General features: G+C 38.6%; 1 protein-coding gene across 1 annotated transcript in view; it reads left to right on the top strand.

Moving 5' to 3' along the window:
* LOC148949517 (uncharacterized) overlaps positions 1–16,741 on the top strand; it is a 23,404-nt gene extending 6,663 nt beyond the window's left edge. The window contains exons 2-4 of the mRNA XM_089093003.1: positions 10,867–11,020; positions 12,199–12,370; positions 14,916–16,741. Of these exons, the coding sequence (XP_088949129.1) occupies positions 10,876–11,020; positions 12,199–12,370; positions 14,916–15,258 (660 nt within the window). The 5' untranslated portion in view covers positions 10,867–10,875 and the 3' untranslated portion in view covers positions 15,259–16,741. The remainder of the gene's footprint in view (positions 1–10,866; positions 11,021–12,198; positions 12,371–14,915) is intronic.
* The last annotated feature ends 2,558 nt before the right edge of the window (positions 16,742–19,299 follow it).

The raw sequence follows: 19,299 nt of genomic DNA, 5'->3' as shown, positions 1-19,299 counted from the left end.
AGATGATTTTTTCAAACTGATAAATTCGGTGTCATACAGTCCTATCATCTTGAAGGCTATTAATGTAGTTGTTAAGCAGAGAAATACTTCATCAAACTTTTATACCTTCGCTCAAGGTTGAACGGAGTTATGACTAGTGAGATGAGCCTTAAAACCATCTGAATTCATTGTGGGGAGGAGTCATAAAACCCTTGGAAGTCATTGCGGGGGGGGGGGTTATTGAACTCTCGGTAACTGATAAATTCTGTGTCATACTGTCCTATCACCTTGGAAGTTATTAATGTAGTTGTTAGGTAAAAAAATACTTCATCCTCCTAGAATTATTTAAGCTAAATAGTTATCGCTGCCTCGCACAGAAAGTTTGGAAAAACACGATAGCCTTATTTATAGTGAAGCGTTTCTTAGCCGTATGTTTACTCAAATATTCAACACGTACCATTTTTCAATACCAGCCACAAAACTCAAGTCCTCCTAGAATTATTTAAACTAAATACTTACCCCCGCCTCCAACAGAAAGTTCAGAAAGACGCAATAGCCATATTTATAGTCGAATGTTTACCCGAATATTTAACAAGTACCATTTTTTCCACACCAGCCACAAAACTCAATTCCTCCTAGAATTATTTAAACTAAATAGTTATCCCTGACTCGCACAGAAAGTTCAGAAAGACGCAATAGCCTTATTTATAGTGAAGCGTTTCTTAGCCGTATGTTTACCCAAATATTCAACACTTACCATTTATCAACCCCATCCACAAAACTCAATTCCTCCTAGAATTATTTAAACTAAATACTTACCCCCGCCTCCAACAGAAAGTTCAGAAAGACGCAATAGCCTTATTTATAGTCGAATGTTTACCCGAATATTTAACAAGTACCATATATCCACACCAGCCACAAAACTCACTTCCTCCTAGAATTATTTAAACTAAATATTTATCCCTGCCTCGCACATAAAGTTCAGAAAGACACAATAGCCTTATTTATAGTGAAGCGTTTCTTAGCCGTATGTTTACCCAAATATTCAACACGTACCATTTTTCAACACCATCCACAAAACTCAATTCCTCCTAGAATTATTTAAACTAAATACTTACCCCCGCCTCCAACAGAAAGTTCAGAAAGACGCAATAGCCTTATATGATAAACAAAAAATTAGCAAAAATAACATCAAATAATCTACCAATCATGAAACTGCCACAAATCAGCATCGATAAATAAATGAAACCCTAAATGAACCGAAATTACAATTATGGCTGTTTTAGACTACAACTCTTCCACTTTCCCATTATCTGCTTTAACTTCACTTCTTGAGTGTGTCCGAAAGTAACCATAACTCTAAAAAAAAGAATTTTAATAATTATAGATACATGAAAATGATTGGGCTTTATACGCTGATTCCAAATACATAAATTTCCTTAGGTTTAATGTCGAGGAGGTATTCTTTAACTGAAACCCTGTACAACTAAACCCCCCATGCCCTTGAACCCTCGTGCTCCTGAACCCTCATGCAACTCGACCCCGTTTAACTAAATCTCCGTGTAACTGTACCCTCTCCCCTCCCCCCCCCTTTAACTGAAATCTCATGCAACTCAACCCTCCATGCAACCCATCTCCCTCAAAACACTTTTCAGTCATTTCTCGTTAAATTGACAATACGCTCCAAAACATCACTTGCGTATTATACAGTACACTATCATCCCATCTCCGCCCACTCGCAAATCTCCCCCCCCCCGTTCAACTGAATCCCTCCATGTAAGTGAACCCCTGTATAACCGAAACCCTGTACAACTGAACCCCCATGCAACTGAACCCTCGTGCTACTGAACCCTCAAGCAATTCGACCCCATTTAACTAAACCTCCGTGTAACTGTATCCCCCTCCCCCTTTAACTGAACTCTCATGCAACTCAACCCTCCATGCAACCCATCTCCCTCAAAACACTTTTCAGTCATTTCTCGTTAAATTGACAATACGCTCCAAAACATCACTTGTGTATTATACGGTACACTATCATCCCATCTCCTCCAAATCGCAAATCCCATTACCCTCTTTTTTTGCAAAGGTTAATCAAACACTTCCGATTGTAAAAGCATTAAAAAAATTTCCATTCACTAATTACCCCTTTTTGCAAATACTCGCATATCCCATAACCCCTTTTTTTTGCAAAAGGTTAATCAAACATCTCCGATTGTAAAAGCATTAAGAAATTTTCCAATTACTAATTACCCTTTTTTTTTTCAAATCCTAATCACCAATCAAGTTATACTCTGTGGTTTGGGTTTACCACTAAAAAAAGACACTGAACTTTTGAAATTACGCAAATCCTATCGGCAAAGAGTGTAATGACCTGCAAAATTAACAGAAAAAAAGTGTTTGGTACGGGGGCCTCGTAGAATTCAATAGATGGTATATACTCTTATTTTGTGCAATTGTCCTCTGTTAGGGCATAGATATTTTGTAGAAGATATGTGTTTCATTCTTATAACCTTATATTTTTGACTCTTAGGAGTGGGGGGTTTGGGCATCTGTCTCTTGCTTTCTTTCCTTTACATTATTTACTATGGTTTTCCTAACAAATTTACAACTGTAAATTTACTAGTACCGATCCCATCAGTACTCATCAAACGCACTATCACGTTTTTTTACATTAATTTATCAATTTTGAGAGCCTGGAAATCAGCAACCAGTATCCTCGATCTTAAACCGCTTCAATTTTCTTGGGTACCAAGATTAGGAAAATGCCTTGACTCCAGATCCATAGAGGCTCAACCCGGGTGCCAAAGTACTAACTTGAGCTTTACTAAAGGTTTAATGTAACAGCTAGGATAGTTATATTTTGATACCATGTATTATATGAGGAAAATAACAGTTTTCATTCTTTTTCTGGAAAGTATTGGAAATTATATAGACTTCACTGAGACTTTTTCAGCCATGTTTTACGAATCCCAGTCCTAGGACAAATTCAAATCTTTCATCTCCAACCTCTTTTGAGCTACAGACCGCTGATCACGAAAAACAAAACTACTGCAAAAGCAGTAGCGTTTCTGCCACAAGTAATCACGTCAAACATAAATATAACAGATATGGCTTTAGATGAATCATTGAATCTTAAAATGAACAGAATTATCCTAAGAAAATCCAGTCAAAACTGAAAACATACAGAAATTATCACAAACAGGGCAGGGTTACCACCCCATAGACCTTCTAAAGGCAAGAGTGACATTTGCACTTTACTGAAAACAGTAGTAGAAGTGACCCTATAACCCCCATTGCCCACCCCTGCTGCCACCTACAACTTTTTCGCACCCCAAATAAGGGCATAGCCTCCCTAGGGAGAATGATTACGTAATGGGGTCAATGACCTCTTTTTCCAAGGTCGATTTATTTGATGTTTCTATGTGTAATAACTCCGGAACGAAGGTTGCACATGCGCATTGAATTCTAACGGGAACATTGTTATTTATCTAGGACTCGAGGGGGAAGTGAATTTCCGAGAACTTGATTGCGTAATCGTTCGTGAATGTCATGGTGTCCAGAAATAGTATTTGTTGTTGTTGCTCTAGGCAATGTTATGAGTTTCCCGGAATTTGGAACACCTGTGCTGTCGACCTCAATTCACCTATCGTGAATCAATAATTCCCCTTAGAAACAACAAATTAATTTCCCCTTTCTTGACAGATCAATCAATCAATGACATCATCTGTCAGACTTTAAAAATTTTCGCCCTAGAAACATTTCTCCAGGAATAGATCCAAATCATTAATGTCTTTGCCTCGGGAACAACTCTTTTGGTCGAACTCCAAAGGATATTAATAACCACAGGCCATGGAAACAATTAGGCAAGAAACATCTTAGCGATGAATTGTTTTAGCGCGCGAAAAGGTTTCTTATTAATTTGAAATGCGTTAGCGCAGAGATGCCAATAACAAAGGAACACGCTGAATTTACGTTTAGGGATTATTTGGGCGAAACCGTTTTAGACAGGTTATGGAACTATTTCGTCGAAACAGATAGAGACATTTTAAAAGAAGATTTTTGAAGAGATTTTGGAAGAGGTTTTGAGTGTGGTCGTTATAATACACAAGTTTCATTTGAACAGTGTTGTGAGGTCCTCTAACCCAACCCCAAAGGGTTCCAATCCTCCTACCCCAACCCCGAAGGAAGCCCCCGGTCCTCAAAAGCCCCCCAAGCTCCCAAAGGCCCTCCACCGGTCCCCAAATGTCCCCCAGGCCCCCAACTGTCCCCCCGGACCCTCAAAGGCCCCCCCAAGCTCCCAAAGGGCCACCGGCGCCCCCAAAGGCCCACCCAGACCCCCAAAGGCCATCCCCGGGCCCCCAAAAGGCCCTTCGAGCTCCCAAAGGACCAACGGGGTCCCAAAGGCCCTCCACCGGTCCCCAAATGTCCCCCAGGCCCCCAAAAGCCCTCCCTGTGCCCCAAAGGCCCTCCCCTGGCCCCCAAAGGTCCCCCGGACCAGAGACGCGCTGCCGGGATAACACACACACCCACACACACACACAAACACACACACACACTCACACAAAATCACAAACTCACACACACACAGAAACACACACAGACACACACACACACAGACATACAAACACACACACATACACACATACACACATATACACACACACACACACACACACACACACACACACACACACACACACACACACACACACACACACACACACACACACACACACACACACACACACACACACACACACACACACACACACACACACACACACACACACACACACACACACACACACACACACACACACACACACACACACACACACACACACACACACACACACACACACACACACACACACACACACACACACACACACACACACACACACACACACACACACACACACACACACACACACACACACACACACACACACACACACACACACACACACACACACACACACACACACACACACACACACACACACACACACACACACACACACACACACACACACACACACACACACACACACACACACACACACACACACACACACACACACACACACACACACACACACACACACACACACACACACACACACACACACACACACACACACACACACACACACACACACACACACACACACACACACACACACACACACACACACACACACACACACACACACACACACACACACACACACACACACACACACACACACACACACACACACACACACACACACACACACACACACACACACACACACACACACACACACACACACACACACACACACACACACACACACACACACACACACACACACACACACACACACACACACACACACACACACACACACACACACACACACACACACACACACACACACACACACACACACACACACACACACACACACACACACACACACACACACACACACACACACACACACACACACACACACACACACACACACACACACACACACACACACACACACACACACACACACACACACACACACACACACACACACACACACACACACACACACACACACACACACACACACACACACACACACACACACACACACACACACACACACACACACACACACACACACACACACACACACACACACACACACACACACACACACACACACACACACACACACACACACACACACACACACACACACACACACACACACACACACACACACACACACACACACACACACACACACACACACACACACACACACACACACACACACACACACACACACACACACACACACACACACACACACACACACACACACACACACACACACACACACACACACACACACACACACACACACACACACACACACACACACACACACACACACACACACACACACACACACACACACACACACACACACACACACACACACACACACACACACACACACACACACACACACACACACACACACACACACACACACACACACACACACACACACACACACACACACACACACACACACACACACACACACACACACACACACACACACACACACACACACACACACACACACACACACACACACACACACACACACACACACACACACACACACACACACACACACACACACACACACACACACACACACACACACACACACACACACACACACACACACACACACACACACACACACACACACACACACACACACACACACACACACACACACACACACACACACACACACACACACACACACATTATTAGCTAGGTTTTTATTAGCTAGGTTTCATAGCCTTTCATAGGTGTGTGTTGTCAGAAAATTACGATTTGGGATGTGTAGTTTGCTATTTGAACTTTTCAGAGCGAGGATTCTTAGTCCATCATTGGTGTTTGTTGTCTGAAACCAATAGTTTGGGATGACTAGTTTGCTATTTCAGGCTTGTTCATTTTGAATTTCTGTCATGAAATGCAAGAGTTGGAAAATTAGGGTCTTAGTCCACCAGCTCAGTATTAGGGTCCCAGTCCACCAGCCTGAACGGTGGAAATTCACTAGCTCAGAATTGGGGTCTTAGTCCACCAGCCTGAATGGTGGAAATCCACTAGCTCAATATTGGGGTCTCAGTCCACCAGCCTGAATGGTGGAAATTCACTTGCTCAGAATTAGGGTCTTAGTCCACCAGCCCGAATGGTGGAAATTCACTAGCTCGGAATTGGGGTCTTAGTCCACCAGCCTGAATGGTTGAAATTCACATTAGACGACACAAAAACTTACACACACACAAAAACTTACACAGACGCACAAAAACTTACACACACACACAAAAACGTACACACACACACACATGAACACTTACACACACACACCCCAAAACTTACACACACACGACAGAAACTTACACACACACACACAAAAACTTACACACACACAAACAAAAAAAAAATTACACACTAACAATATAACTTACATTAAAAAAAAAACTTACATTCGAACAAAAAAACTTACACACACACACACACACACACACACAAAACTTACACACACACACAAACACGAAAACTAACACACACACACCAAAACTTACACACACACACACACATACAAACACACATACACACACACACATGCACAAAAACTTACACACACACACACACACACACACAAACATACACACACACACACTAAAACATACACACACACTCAAAAACTAACACACACAAAAACATACACACACACACACACACACACAAAAACTTACACATGCACACGAAAACTTACATGCACACAAAAACTTACATGCACACAAAACTTCGAATCCCGATCCGGACACTTTTTTTAAAAATTCCGACGCCCACACCAAATAAGGGCATAGCCTCCCTAGGGAGAATGATTACGTAATGGGGTCAATGACCTTTTTTTCCAAGGTCGATTTATTTGATGTTTCTATGTGTAATAACTCCGGGGCGAAGGTTGCACATGCGCATTGAATTCTAACGGGAACAATGTTATTGATCTAGGACTCGAGGGGGTAGTGAATTTCCGAGAAATTGATTGCGTAATCGTTCTTGAATGTCATGGTGTCCAGAAATAGTATTTGTTGTTGTTGCTCTAGGCAATGTTATGAGTTTCCCGGAATTTGGAACACCTGTGCTGTCGACCTCAATTCACCTATCGTGAATAAATAATTCCCCTTAGAAACAACAAATTAATTTCCCCTTTCTTGACAGATCAATCAATCAATGACATCATCTGTCAGACTTTAAAAATTTTTGCCCTAGAAACATGTGTGTGTGTCTGTGTGTGTTTGTGTGTTTGTGTTTGTGTGTGTTTGTGTGTGTTTTTGTGTATGTGTTTTTATGTGTGTGTGTGTTTGTGTGTGTATGTGTTTGTGTGTATGTGTGTGTGTATGTGTATATGTGTGGGTCTGTGTGTGTATGTGTGTTTGTCTGTGTGTTTGTTTGTGTGTATGTATGTGTGTGTCTGTGTGTGTGTGTATGTATGTGTGTGTGTGTGTGTGTGTGTGTGTATGTGTGTGTGTATGTTTGTGTGTTTGTTTGAGTGTATGTGTGTGTGTTTGTGTGTGTTTGTATTTGTGTGTGTGTGTGTTTTTTTGTTTGTTTGGTTTTTTTTTTTTTTTTTTGTGTTTGTGTGTGTGTTTTTGTTTGTGTTTGTGTGTGTTTGTGTCTGTGTGTGTATGTGTATCTGTGCGTGTGTTTGTGTATGTTTGTGTGTATGTGTGTGTATGTGTGTGTGTGTATGTGTGTTTGTATTTGTCTATGTGTAAGTGTATGTTCCTGTGTTTGTATGTGTGTATGTGTGTTTGTTTATGTATGTATGTGTGTGTGTATGTGTGTGTGTATATGTGTGTATATGTGTGTGTGTGTGTATGTGTGTGTGTGTGTGTGTCTGTGTTTTTGTGTGTTTGTGTGTTTTTGTGTGTGTTTGTTTGTGTGTGTGTTTTTGTTTGTATGTGTGTGTGTGTTTGTGTGTGTGTTTGTGTGTGTGTATGTGTGTGTATGTGCGTATGTGTGTGTATGTATGTATGTATGTGTGTGTGTATGTGTGTGTGTATGTGTGTGTGTATGTATGTGTGTCTGTCTGTGTTTGTGTTTGTGTGTTTTTTTTTTTGTGTGTGTGTTTTTGTGTGTGTGTCTGTGTGTGTGTGTGTTTGTGTGTTTGTGTGTGTGTGTGTGTGTGTGTTATCCCGGCGGCGCTTCTCTGGTCCGGGGGACCTTTGGGGGCCGGGGGAGGGCCTTTGGGGCACAGGGAGGGCCTTTGGGCACAGGGAGGCCCTTTGGGGGCCGGGGGGACATTTGGGGACCGGTGGAGGGCCTTTGGGACCCCGTTGGTCCTTTGGGAGCTTGATGGGCCTTTGGGGGGCCCGGGGATGGCCTTTGGGGGTCTGGGTGGGCTTTTGGGGGCGCCGGTGGCCCTTTGGGAGCTTGGGGGGGCCTTTGAGGGTCCGGGAGGACAGTTGGGGGCCTGGGGGACATTTGGGGACCGGTGGAGGGCCTTTGAGAGCTTGGGGGGCTTTTGAGGACCGGGGGCTTCCTTCGGGGTTGGGGTAGGAGGATTGGAACCCTTTGGGGTTGGGTTAGAGGACCTCACAACACTGTTCAAATGAAACTTGTGTATTATAACGACCACACTCAAAACCTCTTCCAAAATCTCTTCAAAAATCTTCTTTTAAAATGTCTCTATCTGTTTCGCCGAAATAGTTCCATAACCTGTCTAAAACGGTTTCGCCCAAATAATCCCTAAACGTAAATTCAGCGTGTTCCTTTGTTATTGGCATCTCTGCGCTAACGCATTTCAAATTAATAAGAAACCTTTTCGTGCGCTAAAACAATTCATCGCTAAGATTTTTCTTGCCTAATTGTTTCCACGGCCTTTGGTTATTAATATCCTTTGGAGTTCGACCAAAAGAGTTGTTCCCGAGGCAAAGACATTAATGATTTGGATCTATTCCTGGAGAAATGTTTCTAGGGCGAAAATTTTTAAAGTCTGACAGATGATGTCATTGATTGATTGATCTGTCAAGAAAGGGAAATTAATTTGTTGTTTCTAAGGGGAATTATTGATTCACGATAGGTGAATTGAGGTCGACAGCACAGGTGTTCCAAATTCCGGGAAACTCATAACATTGCCTAGAGCAACAACAACAAATACTATTTCTGGACACCATGACATTCACGAACGATTACGCAATCAAGTTCTCGGAAATTCACTTCCCCCTCGAGTCCTAGATCAATAACATTGTTCCCGTTAGAATTCAATGCGCAGGTGCAACCTTCGTTCCGGAGTTATTACACATAGAAACATCAAATAAATTGACCCTGGAAAAAGAGGTCATTGACCCCATTACGTAATCATTCTCCCTAGGGAGGCTATGCCCTTATTTGGGGTGCGAAAAAGTTGTAGGTGGCAGCAGGGGTGGGCAATGGGGGTTATAGGGTCACTTCTACTAACAGTACATACTTCAAAGTTTTTGTTTTTGTAATTAGAAAATAGAAAATGATAATATTGCTGATACTACCAGGTTATAACATTATTACAAATTAAACAATCAGTCTCTATTTAATTTTTATGAGTAAGCTTGATTACTAGGGTGATATTCGCCTATTTTGGATGATTTGACAGACAAAACCACACCATTCAAAACACATTTTGTTTTCAATAAGATACAAATAACGTTCAAGGCTTTTAGAGTGTATTAGAGGAAAGCGGAGGAGCACCATTCTTATTTGTAAACCTTGGTTACCCTGATGATATTATTCTCTTGTCATGTTTCTGTTCAACATGAATTATTCAATTTCATTTCTATTCGTTTGAAGCATGAATTATTATACGACTTTATATCTGCTCTTCTTCAGTTCACTAAATAAAAGAGCCTGTTTCACATGTTCTTTGTCTAGCATAGAAAACACTTTCATGGGGATTTTTTGATGGCCCTCGCTTCACAGGGGTAGGTTGGGATCGTAAGTAACTTGGGCTTATGGCACTCACTTTAAGCCTCTTGACATAAATGTCTTTTCTCTTCTTATAAAGTTCACTTCAAAAGTTTAAATTCTGTCTTTGGCTTTTTTTTTATTAGTACCGAGGACGACTTTGGCGAGGTCCTTGTCGAATTACTTGCTTGTTTTCGTGTCCATAGTTTACTACTGGCTGACGAAATCCTTGTTTTTCCTCATCTATTTGATTTTATTTTTCATTTATTGTATTCCTTCTTCTCTTTGTTTCAAACCTCCTGGCACCGTGAATTTAGGATTTAAAAAAGCTCGATATTTTTAAATCCGTTTTTTTTTTTTTACAGTTTTCCGTTATGAGTTTACTCCAGAAGTATGTTGCTTTGGCAGAGGTTGTACAACGTTTTCCGATGCTTTATGCAGAGAAGCGCAAGGAACTGCATGAATCCATATCAGAAGAAGATGCATGGAGTATTGTTTCACAAGAAATGGGCTGGTCTGGTATGTAAATATACAATACAATTAGTTTTTGTTCAGATGATTCGGAGCTAATGATAGCCAAATCATAAGCATTACCTGCTAGAACGTTGGGACTGACAGAAGAAAATCCCGTTTTGTTTTTCGCTGGCTGACACTGAGCCATTAACCAGGCAGATTAGAACTATTTTGTGCGAAAGAATTAACCTAAACTATAAAAACAATAAGATGAGATATCAATTTACGCATGAGCCACGTTCGCAGGCCTTTTTTCTGGTGGTAGGCGGGAATTTTCAAAAAAAGCTGATAATTGACAAATTATGTAATGGCATAAATATGAGAAAAATCTATTAAAGTACAAATTGTGAAAACCTTCATATTTGGAGGAGGAGGACTGCCTCAAAAGTCCCTCCTTTTGCGTATGTGTATTTTGTGAAATATTGGAATACAAAAATTTTGCAGGTAAATTTAAAATTTTTCTTCATAGAACTTCATGATGATTCTTGGGATTTTTTTTTTAGATAATTAATAAGAACCTTGCTAACAGGGATGTTGAACATTGAAGTATAAACAAAAACATGTATATATATATATATATATATATATATATATATATATATATATATATATATATATATATATATATATATATATATATATATATATATATATATATATATATATATATATATATATATATATATATATATATATATATATATATATAAATATATATATATATATATATATATATATATATATATATATATATATATATATATATATAGATATATATATATATATATATATATATATATAATATATATATATATATATATATATATATATATATATATATATATATATATATATATATATATATATATATATATATATATATATATATATATATATATATATATATATATATATATATATATATATATATATATATATATATATATATATATATATATATATTAAAGTTGGCATTATATTTTAGCTTACACTTAAAACACACTTTTATCTCGAAATGCATGGAAACAAAAAATCTATTGCTTTTTCTTGCTACCAGGGAAAACTCGATTTTTTTTTTACTCTAAAACTGAAAACAGCAGTTTGTTTACTCCAGCCACGTGTCTATATTTTAAGGGGCAATGACACGAATTTATCAACTGATATTTCTTCTTCATTTCTTGCAGTCGTTAAGTGCCAGAAAACATGGCGCTATCTGCGTGAACGCTTCGCACGAGAAAGCCGCCTTCAAGCTGAAAGGAAACAAGGTCTCAAGCGAGAAAAATGGGAAATATTTGACAGTCTTGTCTACTTATTGCCTCACATCAAGCGTCGACGATATGACAAACGGAACATAAGGTAAAGCTTACTTTGCTATCACACTTAAAACATTTTTTTCCTTGTTTGTTTTCGACAAAAAATTTCAGTCTCATTCTAATTGAACGGTTAGCACGAATGATTTTTCATTATATTGAATGACTTTATTGAGAAAATTAAACCTATTAAATTAGTAGTTCGTAAAGAACGAGGTATATTTTCTATTTTTTTTTTTTCATCAAGGCGCTTCGTAAGAAAGGAGTTGTCGTAGAAACTTCGGAAGCGGTTCATTTGTTTGAAAATTGAAAATTCTAGTGTCCTTTTTAAGATTGAAAAGTGATTGGAGGGCAATAAGCCTCCCTTCCACGCTACTTTCACCCCGAAAGACATCTGATTAAAATTTGAGATTTTCCCTTTTTTTCAGCATAGCTGAAAGGTTCAATACTTAAGCCTCTGGGGATGACAACCCCCCACCCCCCTCACATCCCTTCGGCAAGGGCTTTAACTTATGCAACTTGTCCAGTGTTTAAACACAGTACTTGTTTTTGGGAAAGTGGCCCTTGGCGTCCAAGAAGGTCAAAGGCATTCAGGTGAAGCTTTAAGGGAACGTGGATGGGGGTGTTGAACTAAATCAAAACACACTGTATTAATGCAGGTTGTCTGTCATAAGGGAATCTCAGGAATAGCATAGGGTGTTAAGTAAGAATTTTTACGGAATACTGAGGGGGATGATCTATTGACCAAAAGGTAGTATGTGCATACTACTACTACTACTGCTAGTAGTAGTACTACAACTGAACCAAATTTAAAGAGTTTAACTGCATCCAGGCTGTCAATATGGCACAGATACAGTATCTCAGGAATGGAATAGGGCATTAAGTCTAAACTTTCAGGGAAAGTCGAGGAGAGTGTAAAACTAAATAAAAATAAACTATATTTATTCAAATTGTCAAAAGAGTGCAATATCCGAAGGAAAACACCAGGAACAGGAAATGAAAACAAAATACATTGTACACGGTTTGTATTTATTAAACTTCATAATCCAAAACTATTAGACATTCAGGCAATAGTATTGACTGAAAATCCTTGTGAGATTCCGGTCCGACCTACGAACTCCTCCAATGTTTCTGCACTATCTATTCTATACCAAGTGGCCAGACAAAAAACAGGAGTTTCCTGGCGTTGCTCTCACCTTTTGTGCGAGAAAGCGCGTGAAAATTGTCACTCGATAGATGGTTGACCTTCATTGAGCCCAAATTGTGGTTTTGCACCACAAAATGGCAGAAAACACTGCTTTGCTGTAGCAAAATCGTGTCTGCTACCGCACTAGAATTTCAATTTCAGCTCAAATAAGCCCTCTCCCGATAATAATACGGCCCTTGGCTCGGTGAGATCACACCTGGAAATAAAAAAAAGAAAATCTTCATCTATGATTATCTTTCTAGAAGAAAATCGAAAATTTTGCTTTTTGTGAAAAGTGGCTTAGAACGTCCACAATCTGTGTATTGTTATGCTGAGTTTGATGGTGCTGTTTTCATCAAGATCACTTGCCGTTTAGGAGGTTTATCCTTTTTCAAATATCAGGCAATTTTTTCAGGCTCTTAACGTTTGGTGGGTAACTTTAAACTTAATGAATTTTACATATAATCAAACAGTTCGTGGTAACGAACTGTATAGTAAAGAACTCCATAAAATTGAATTTTGATACCAATAGATACATCAAATGAATCAGATTTTAAGTGTATAAGTTTCATCAAGTTTAGTCTTACCCATCAAAAGTTACGAGTCAGTGAAAATTTGCCTTATTTTCGCGAAAAGGATAAAATACCCCCTAAAAGTCATAGAATCTTAATGAAAATCACACCATGGGATTAAGCGCATCAGAGAACCTGACTGTAGAGGTTTCAAGGTCCTATATGCAAAAATGTAGAATTTTGTATTTTTTGCCAGAAGAAAGATCACGAATGCGTGTTTATTTTTTTTCCAGGGGTGATCGTATCGACCCACTGGTCGTAGAATATCGTGAGAGGGCTCGTTCGAACGGAAATTAAAAGCTCTAGTGCGTTTTTAATTAAAAATTACCGTAAAAAACGACACTTTTAATGGATCTTGTTATCAAAACTGCTTTTTTAGTGTCGGTTATTATTAGCACGAGTTGCTCCTTGCCTCCATCGTTACCATGAACTGCTTGAAAGGACAGAAGTGCTTTTATTGTGCTTATTTTATTTTTTATTGGTCTATATGTAAGGCTTTTAGGGATCTACTATGGTGGTTCTAAATTAAGACGTTTTTGATATAAATAAAAAGGAAAAGGTCCTTTGAGGATATAGCCTTAGAACTCCAGCAGCGATGCCATTTAGGGAAGAGATAATGAGTAAATTTTGGATTTAGTTCCTAAAATTTAGTCGAAAGGTCTTAGAGCGATGCTTTTTGAGCCTAAAATCTGACAAATTCACGAGAAATATCAGATTCTATGCTTTGGCTGCATAGGATTCGTAAATGGGCATACTTGGCTGCACTGTAACCTATCTGCAACTAAGATCCAACCTAAGGACAATAATAAGCATCAGTATTTTACCTATTTCAGGCCTGACAATATAGACGTTAGCGGAATCAGCAATGATATACCGTTTATATCCATTCCATACGAAAGTACTGAAGATACCCCAGAGTCTGAAATGCCATCGACATCTTGCGATGAAAGAAAGTATCAAAGTGTTTTGCCGGCTTTTGAGTCCTCAATGGATAGGTCCAGCGATACTGAATCACCACTGCCCCAGCTTGTGGATATCTCAAGCAAAGACGAAGATTTTCTTTATTCCGAATCAATAGCCATGTGTTTAAAACGTCTCACAAGCCAGCAAAGAGCTCTTGCAAAGTTCAAAATCCAAGAAATATTATATAGAGTGGAACTAGGCTTGGAGTTATGAGTCTAAAGACTCATAACTATGACTCATAATTATATATTCGAGATAAGTATTTCATTTAAAATGTCATCAGTGATTGAAATTAAGGGGGAAATGGGAAAATATATGTCCCCATAGATTTTTATTCCCCGAAAATGTTTCTAAAACAACTTTTTGAGGTATTTTCGCGGAAAATGCTCTTTTGGATATTTTTTTTTTTTAACGAAAAATTTGCCCTCCTCACATTTTTGTAAGTTATTAATATCCCCCCCCCCATATAAATTTTGTGAATTGACGCCACTAGTTTTTACCATCTGGTAAATAGGGTATTTTGCGAAAAATTTCATGGTTAAAACATCTTCAACAAAAGTTTTTATTATGAATGTTGTTGCCAGAAGTAAATAATGTTTCAAGCATAGATTAACATTTTCATTATTTTGATTCGGTTGTTAGAGGATTCAAACGATTGCAGTGCATTCCATGCATCTTGCGAAATTAAAATCTAGATCCTTTGCTTTCTTGATTAGTCTAGCAGAAGGGAGATTGAGGAAATTCATTCCTTTTGAAGATTGGTCCAAACGACACTCCAAAGAAACGTAAAGATATTGGAGCCTGAAAGTGTACATTTTCATGATCAGTTTCTTTTGCTAGATCCCATCCCTGGAGGAATATACAGCGTATATCTAAGGTAACTGTTATAGGCCTATAAGTCTTCTAAAAATGCAAGAATCATTTTGTTGACGTTTTTCGTGCTGTTATTTTTTTGCGTAAAACTAGTAATTATTATTTGAGTTGACTCTTTCAGTTAGTCAATAGTGCCAATCTTGTTTTTTACGTATAATAATAGTGAAAACAATAACCATAAAGAAAAAGATGACAAGCAGTGGAGAATGTAAGGAAAGTGCAAACATTCCAGCAAAGACCTCACCTAAGCCGTCTGAAGTACCAGGAGAGCGATATAACAGACAAAAAAAAGAAAAAAAAGAAAGAAAGTGCAAAACACTAAGAACCGGGAAGAACATTAAACTGTGTTTTTCACGAGATCAGAAATTATATATTAAACTTAATGTGAAAAACAAAAAAAGTGAAGGGAAAACACGATTTTCCGGGAAAAAAATGTAATAACGCAAGTAAAGCCAACGTTTTGTTAGAAATATATTTCTAACGGCAGTATATTAAAGTTTCAAAACATACCAAATTTCCATAATCATTTAAAGCTGTATTAGTGAATAAGCCCCAACTCAGTGCTGGTTCGGAGAATGTAAGGTTCTTTAAAGACCAATTTTATACATTGCTGATACTATAGCCTGTGGTTTGTATTGCAGCATTATTTGTAGATCAACAGAATTGCTCCGTAAGGTCAAGGTTTGTCTTTAGTTTCCTATCGCCAGAATTTCCATTTACCAAGTGATTATTGTTATTTTTCCTGCCATAATTCCGTGTGCAATAGTAATTATGTTCAATTGTGTGTCATATCGTCGTGATTTTGTCTGTTTGTGTAAATAAAAGGATGACAAGATTTTAGTCTACTCTATTCCAGTAGCGTGAATAACCCATTCACCACTAAAAATGGTTTCGAACTGTTATATATACACAGTGCCTCCATGTCCCTTTTTAAAAAATCGGGCAAAAGTCATTTCAAATGGGAAGATTTGCCGTCGATGCGAAGAAAATATCACTAGAAAAAAATTGCAAATATTTTTTAACAAGTGGTCTCGGTTGTATTGAGAACTAAATAAAGCGTTTTTGTCATCAACTGGTGTGAGGACAATACACCAGCGTGTCCCATTTGTGTGGCATATTTGCAACTTAAGGAGAAATCGGTACTTAAGATTTTTCTACAAAACGCAACAAAAGTTATAAGTCCTCAGTTTTCATCAGAGCTTGCGCAGTTTTGAAACGTCCCTCTATTAATTACAAATTCCGTTGATTCTTGAGTTAAAATCAAGTTGCCATCAGTCCATGGCTAATTGGAAAATAAAGCCAAGACAGTTGATATTGTGAGTGAGAAGCACAGCTGGCATAACCCTTTTTCAGGAATGTATAAAAATGATGTCATTTTCCATTGTTGATTTTGCAGTTTTAAAATGTCCCCCTTTTTTACATATGGAGGGGCAGAATAAATTCGGTCTGAATTTGGTACTTAAATTTCAGCATCCCTGGGTCGTTAATCCAGCCTACACAACCTACCATACCCTTTTCCCCAGTTCCAAAATACAAATGATTTAAAGTTTTCTGAATTTAGTTAGCCAAATATTGCTTGGAAACGGCATTAATCAAAAGCTCTATACTCAACGATAGATCGTTAGATGTTATTTTCGGTCTATGCATTATCACTGTTTCTGTTTTTCAGAAAAAAAAAGAAACGGAAGAAAACAGATGAAACAAAACAGAACAGAAACAGAAACAGGTCCGTCAAAAACAGGTGACCTGTTTTTGCTTTCTGTTCTGTTTTTTGGAAAAAAAGAAAACTACTAAAAAAAAGAAAGGAACAGGAAAAAAGAAGAAGCGGAAAATAAAGATCAAGGAGACACACCAGTGCTATCCATGCTAACAATACGATCTTCTTTGGTTTTTAAGGTGGGGGACTGTATTTCTCCGGTTAGGTGTTTTCGACCATGGTGATATCCATGGTGTACTTTTTATTTCGAACCAACACCATTTTAGAAATGTTTTGGGCCTTTTCTTGAAAATGAGGGAAATTCTTTTTCTTCACCAAGAGTTATATTGAATTATAACGTGAGTAATAGTTCGTATTCCTGGATCAGCATCAAATAATTTTTTTGCATAAAATAGTTTTTCTAAAAGCACATTTTTTTATTCTTTGTTACTATTGACCGAGATTTACTCTTTACTAGGTTGCAGCTACTACTGCATCCATGGTGTCTAGAATTCGTTGACTAATGACACTGATAAATCACCAGAGCCATCTTTTCTACTGACTTGTACTACAAACCACTTTCAACTTCTTTGCAAACTCCCCGACCTTATTTGTTTTCTTCCAAGATCTAAGTTAACGGTACTGCAAGTTGTTTGCTCTGTTGTGGACCAACTTTAAAGTAAATATTGAACATTAGTTACAAATGTATAAAAATATAAACTAAATATTAAAAAAAGTTAATTACTGACTGGTCATTTCGACGGCACTCAATAAGATAGACGAGAACACTCTATCCATAGGCTTTGACTAAAGAATAGAATTGAATTTATTTGCGCTAAAAGCCCATAGGCCAAGGCAAAAAATATAAACAAAGAACCATTACAAAGAAATTGCACATAACCTAACATAATCCTACAGAAATCTACTTCTATGATTCATCGCAAGACGAAGGAATCGTGCCAAGCTTCTGATACCCATAAAACACTCATCCACACACACATTCATCAACCACTCAAAATCATAATTCCCCCTACCAAACACTTCCAATCTCCAATCACTCAGCTCCTCACATTCACACATCAAGTGATACACGATCTCATCTAAACCTCCACACATAGGACAAAATTCTACACTCCGACCTCTTGTAGCATCTGATTTTTGGACAGAGGGTGTTAGTCCTGTTTTTTTCTTTTTTTTCTTTAACCAAGAAAAGTGGTCATCAACTTCACTCAGACTCTCTGGTTCTTTCACATTTCTATTCCCACTAGATGCTAAGTAAGCTTGTGATTGATTTTCTGGCCGCCACTCTCTCCACCAAATTAATTCATAGGCAAATGGATCCGGCCAATCTGCACGTTGGTAAAGCTCCGATTTGAATTTAGAGTTGGGAACGAAGTACTTCTTCAAACGGAATAAGAGTTGATCCTTGAGAGAATTTTCGAGGTGGTTTATGCTCTTACCTCGCAGAAGCTCACCAGACCCTTCACCAGAATTTACGCTTTGTTCAATCTTGTATAGGTAGATCTACTGGCAGCTTTAGCTGCCTCTTCAAAAGAGCACACACAGCTAGGTGTGCCCTGAAGAATCCGCCATTCCTGCTCGGACAGTTGCAGTTCTCTGATCCTAGTATCTCGATCATTAAGGTCATAAAGTTTGATGAACAGACTGATCATGGTTTTTGTGCC

This window comes from Artemia sp. Qi Xiang Cuo, chromosome 8 (genome assembly GCF_049724085.1).
Source record: "Artemia sp. Qi Xiang Cuo chromosome 8, ASM4972408v1, whole genome shotgun sequence".
NCBI classification, from domain to species: Eukaryota; Metazoa; Arthropoda; class Branchiopoda; order Anostraca; family Artemiidae; genus Artemia; species Artemia sp. Qi Xiang Cuo.
The sequence above is the reverse complement of the archived record's forward strand: the minus strand, read 5'-3'. Positions and strand labels throughout refer to the sequence as shown.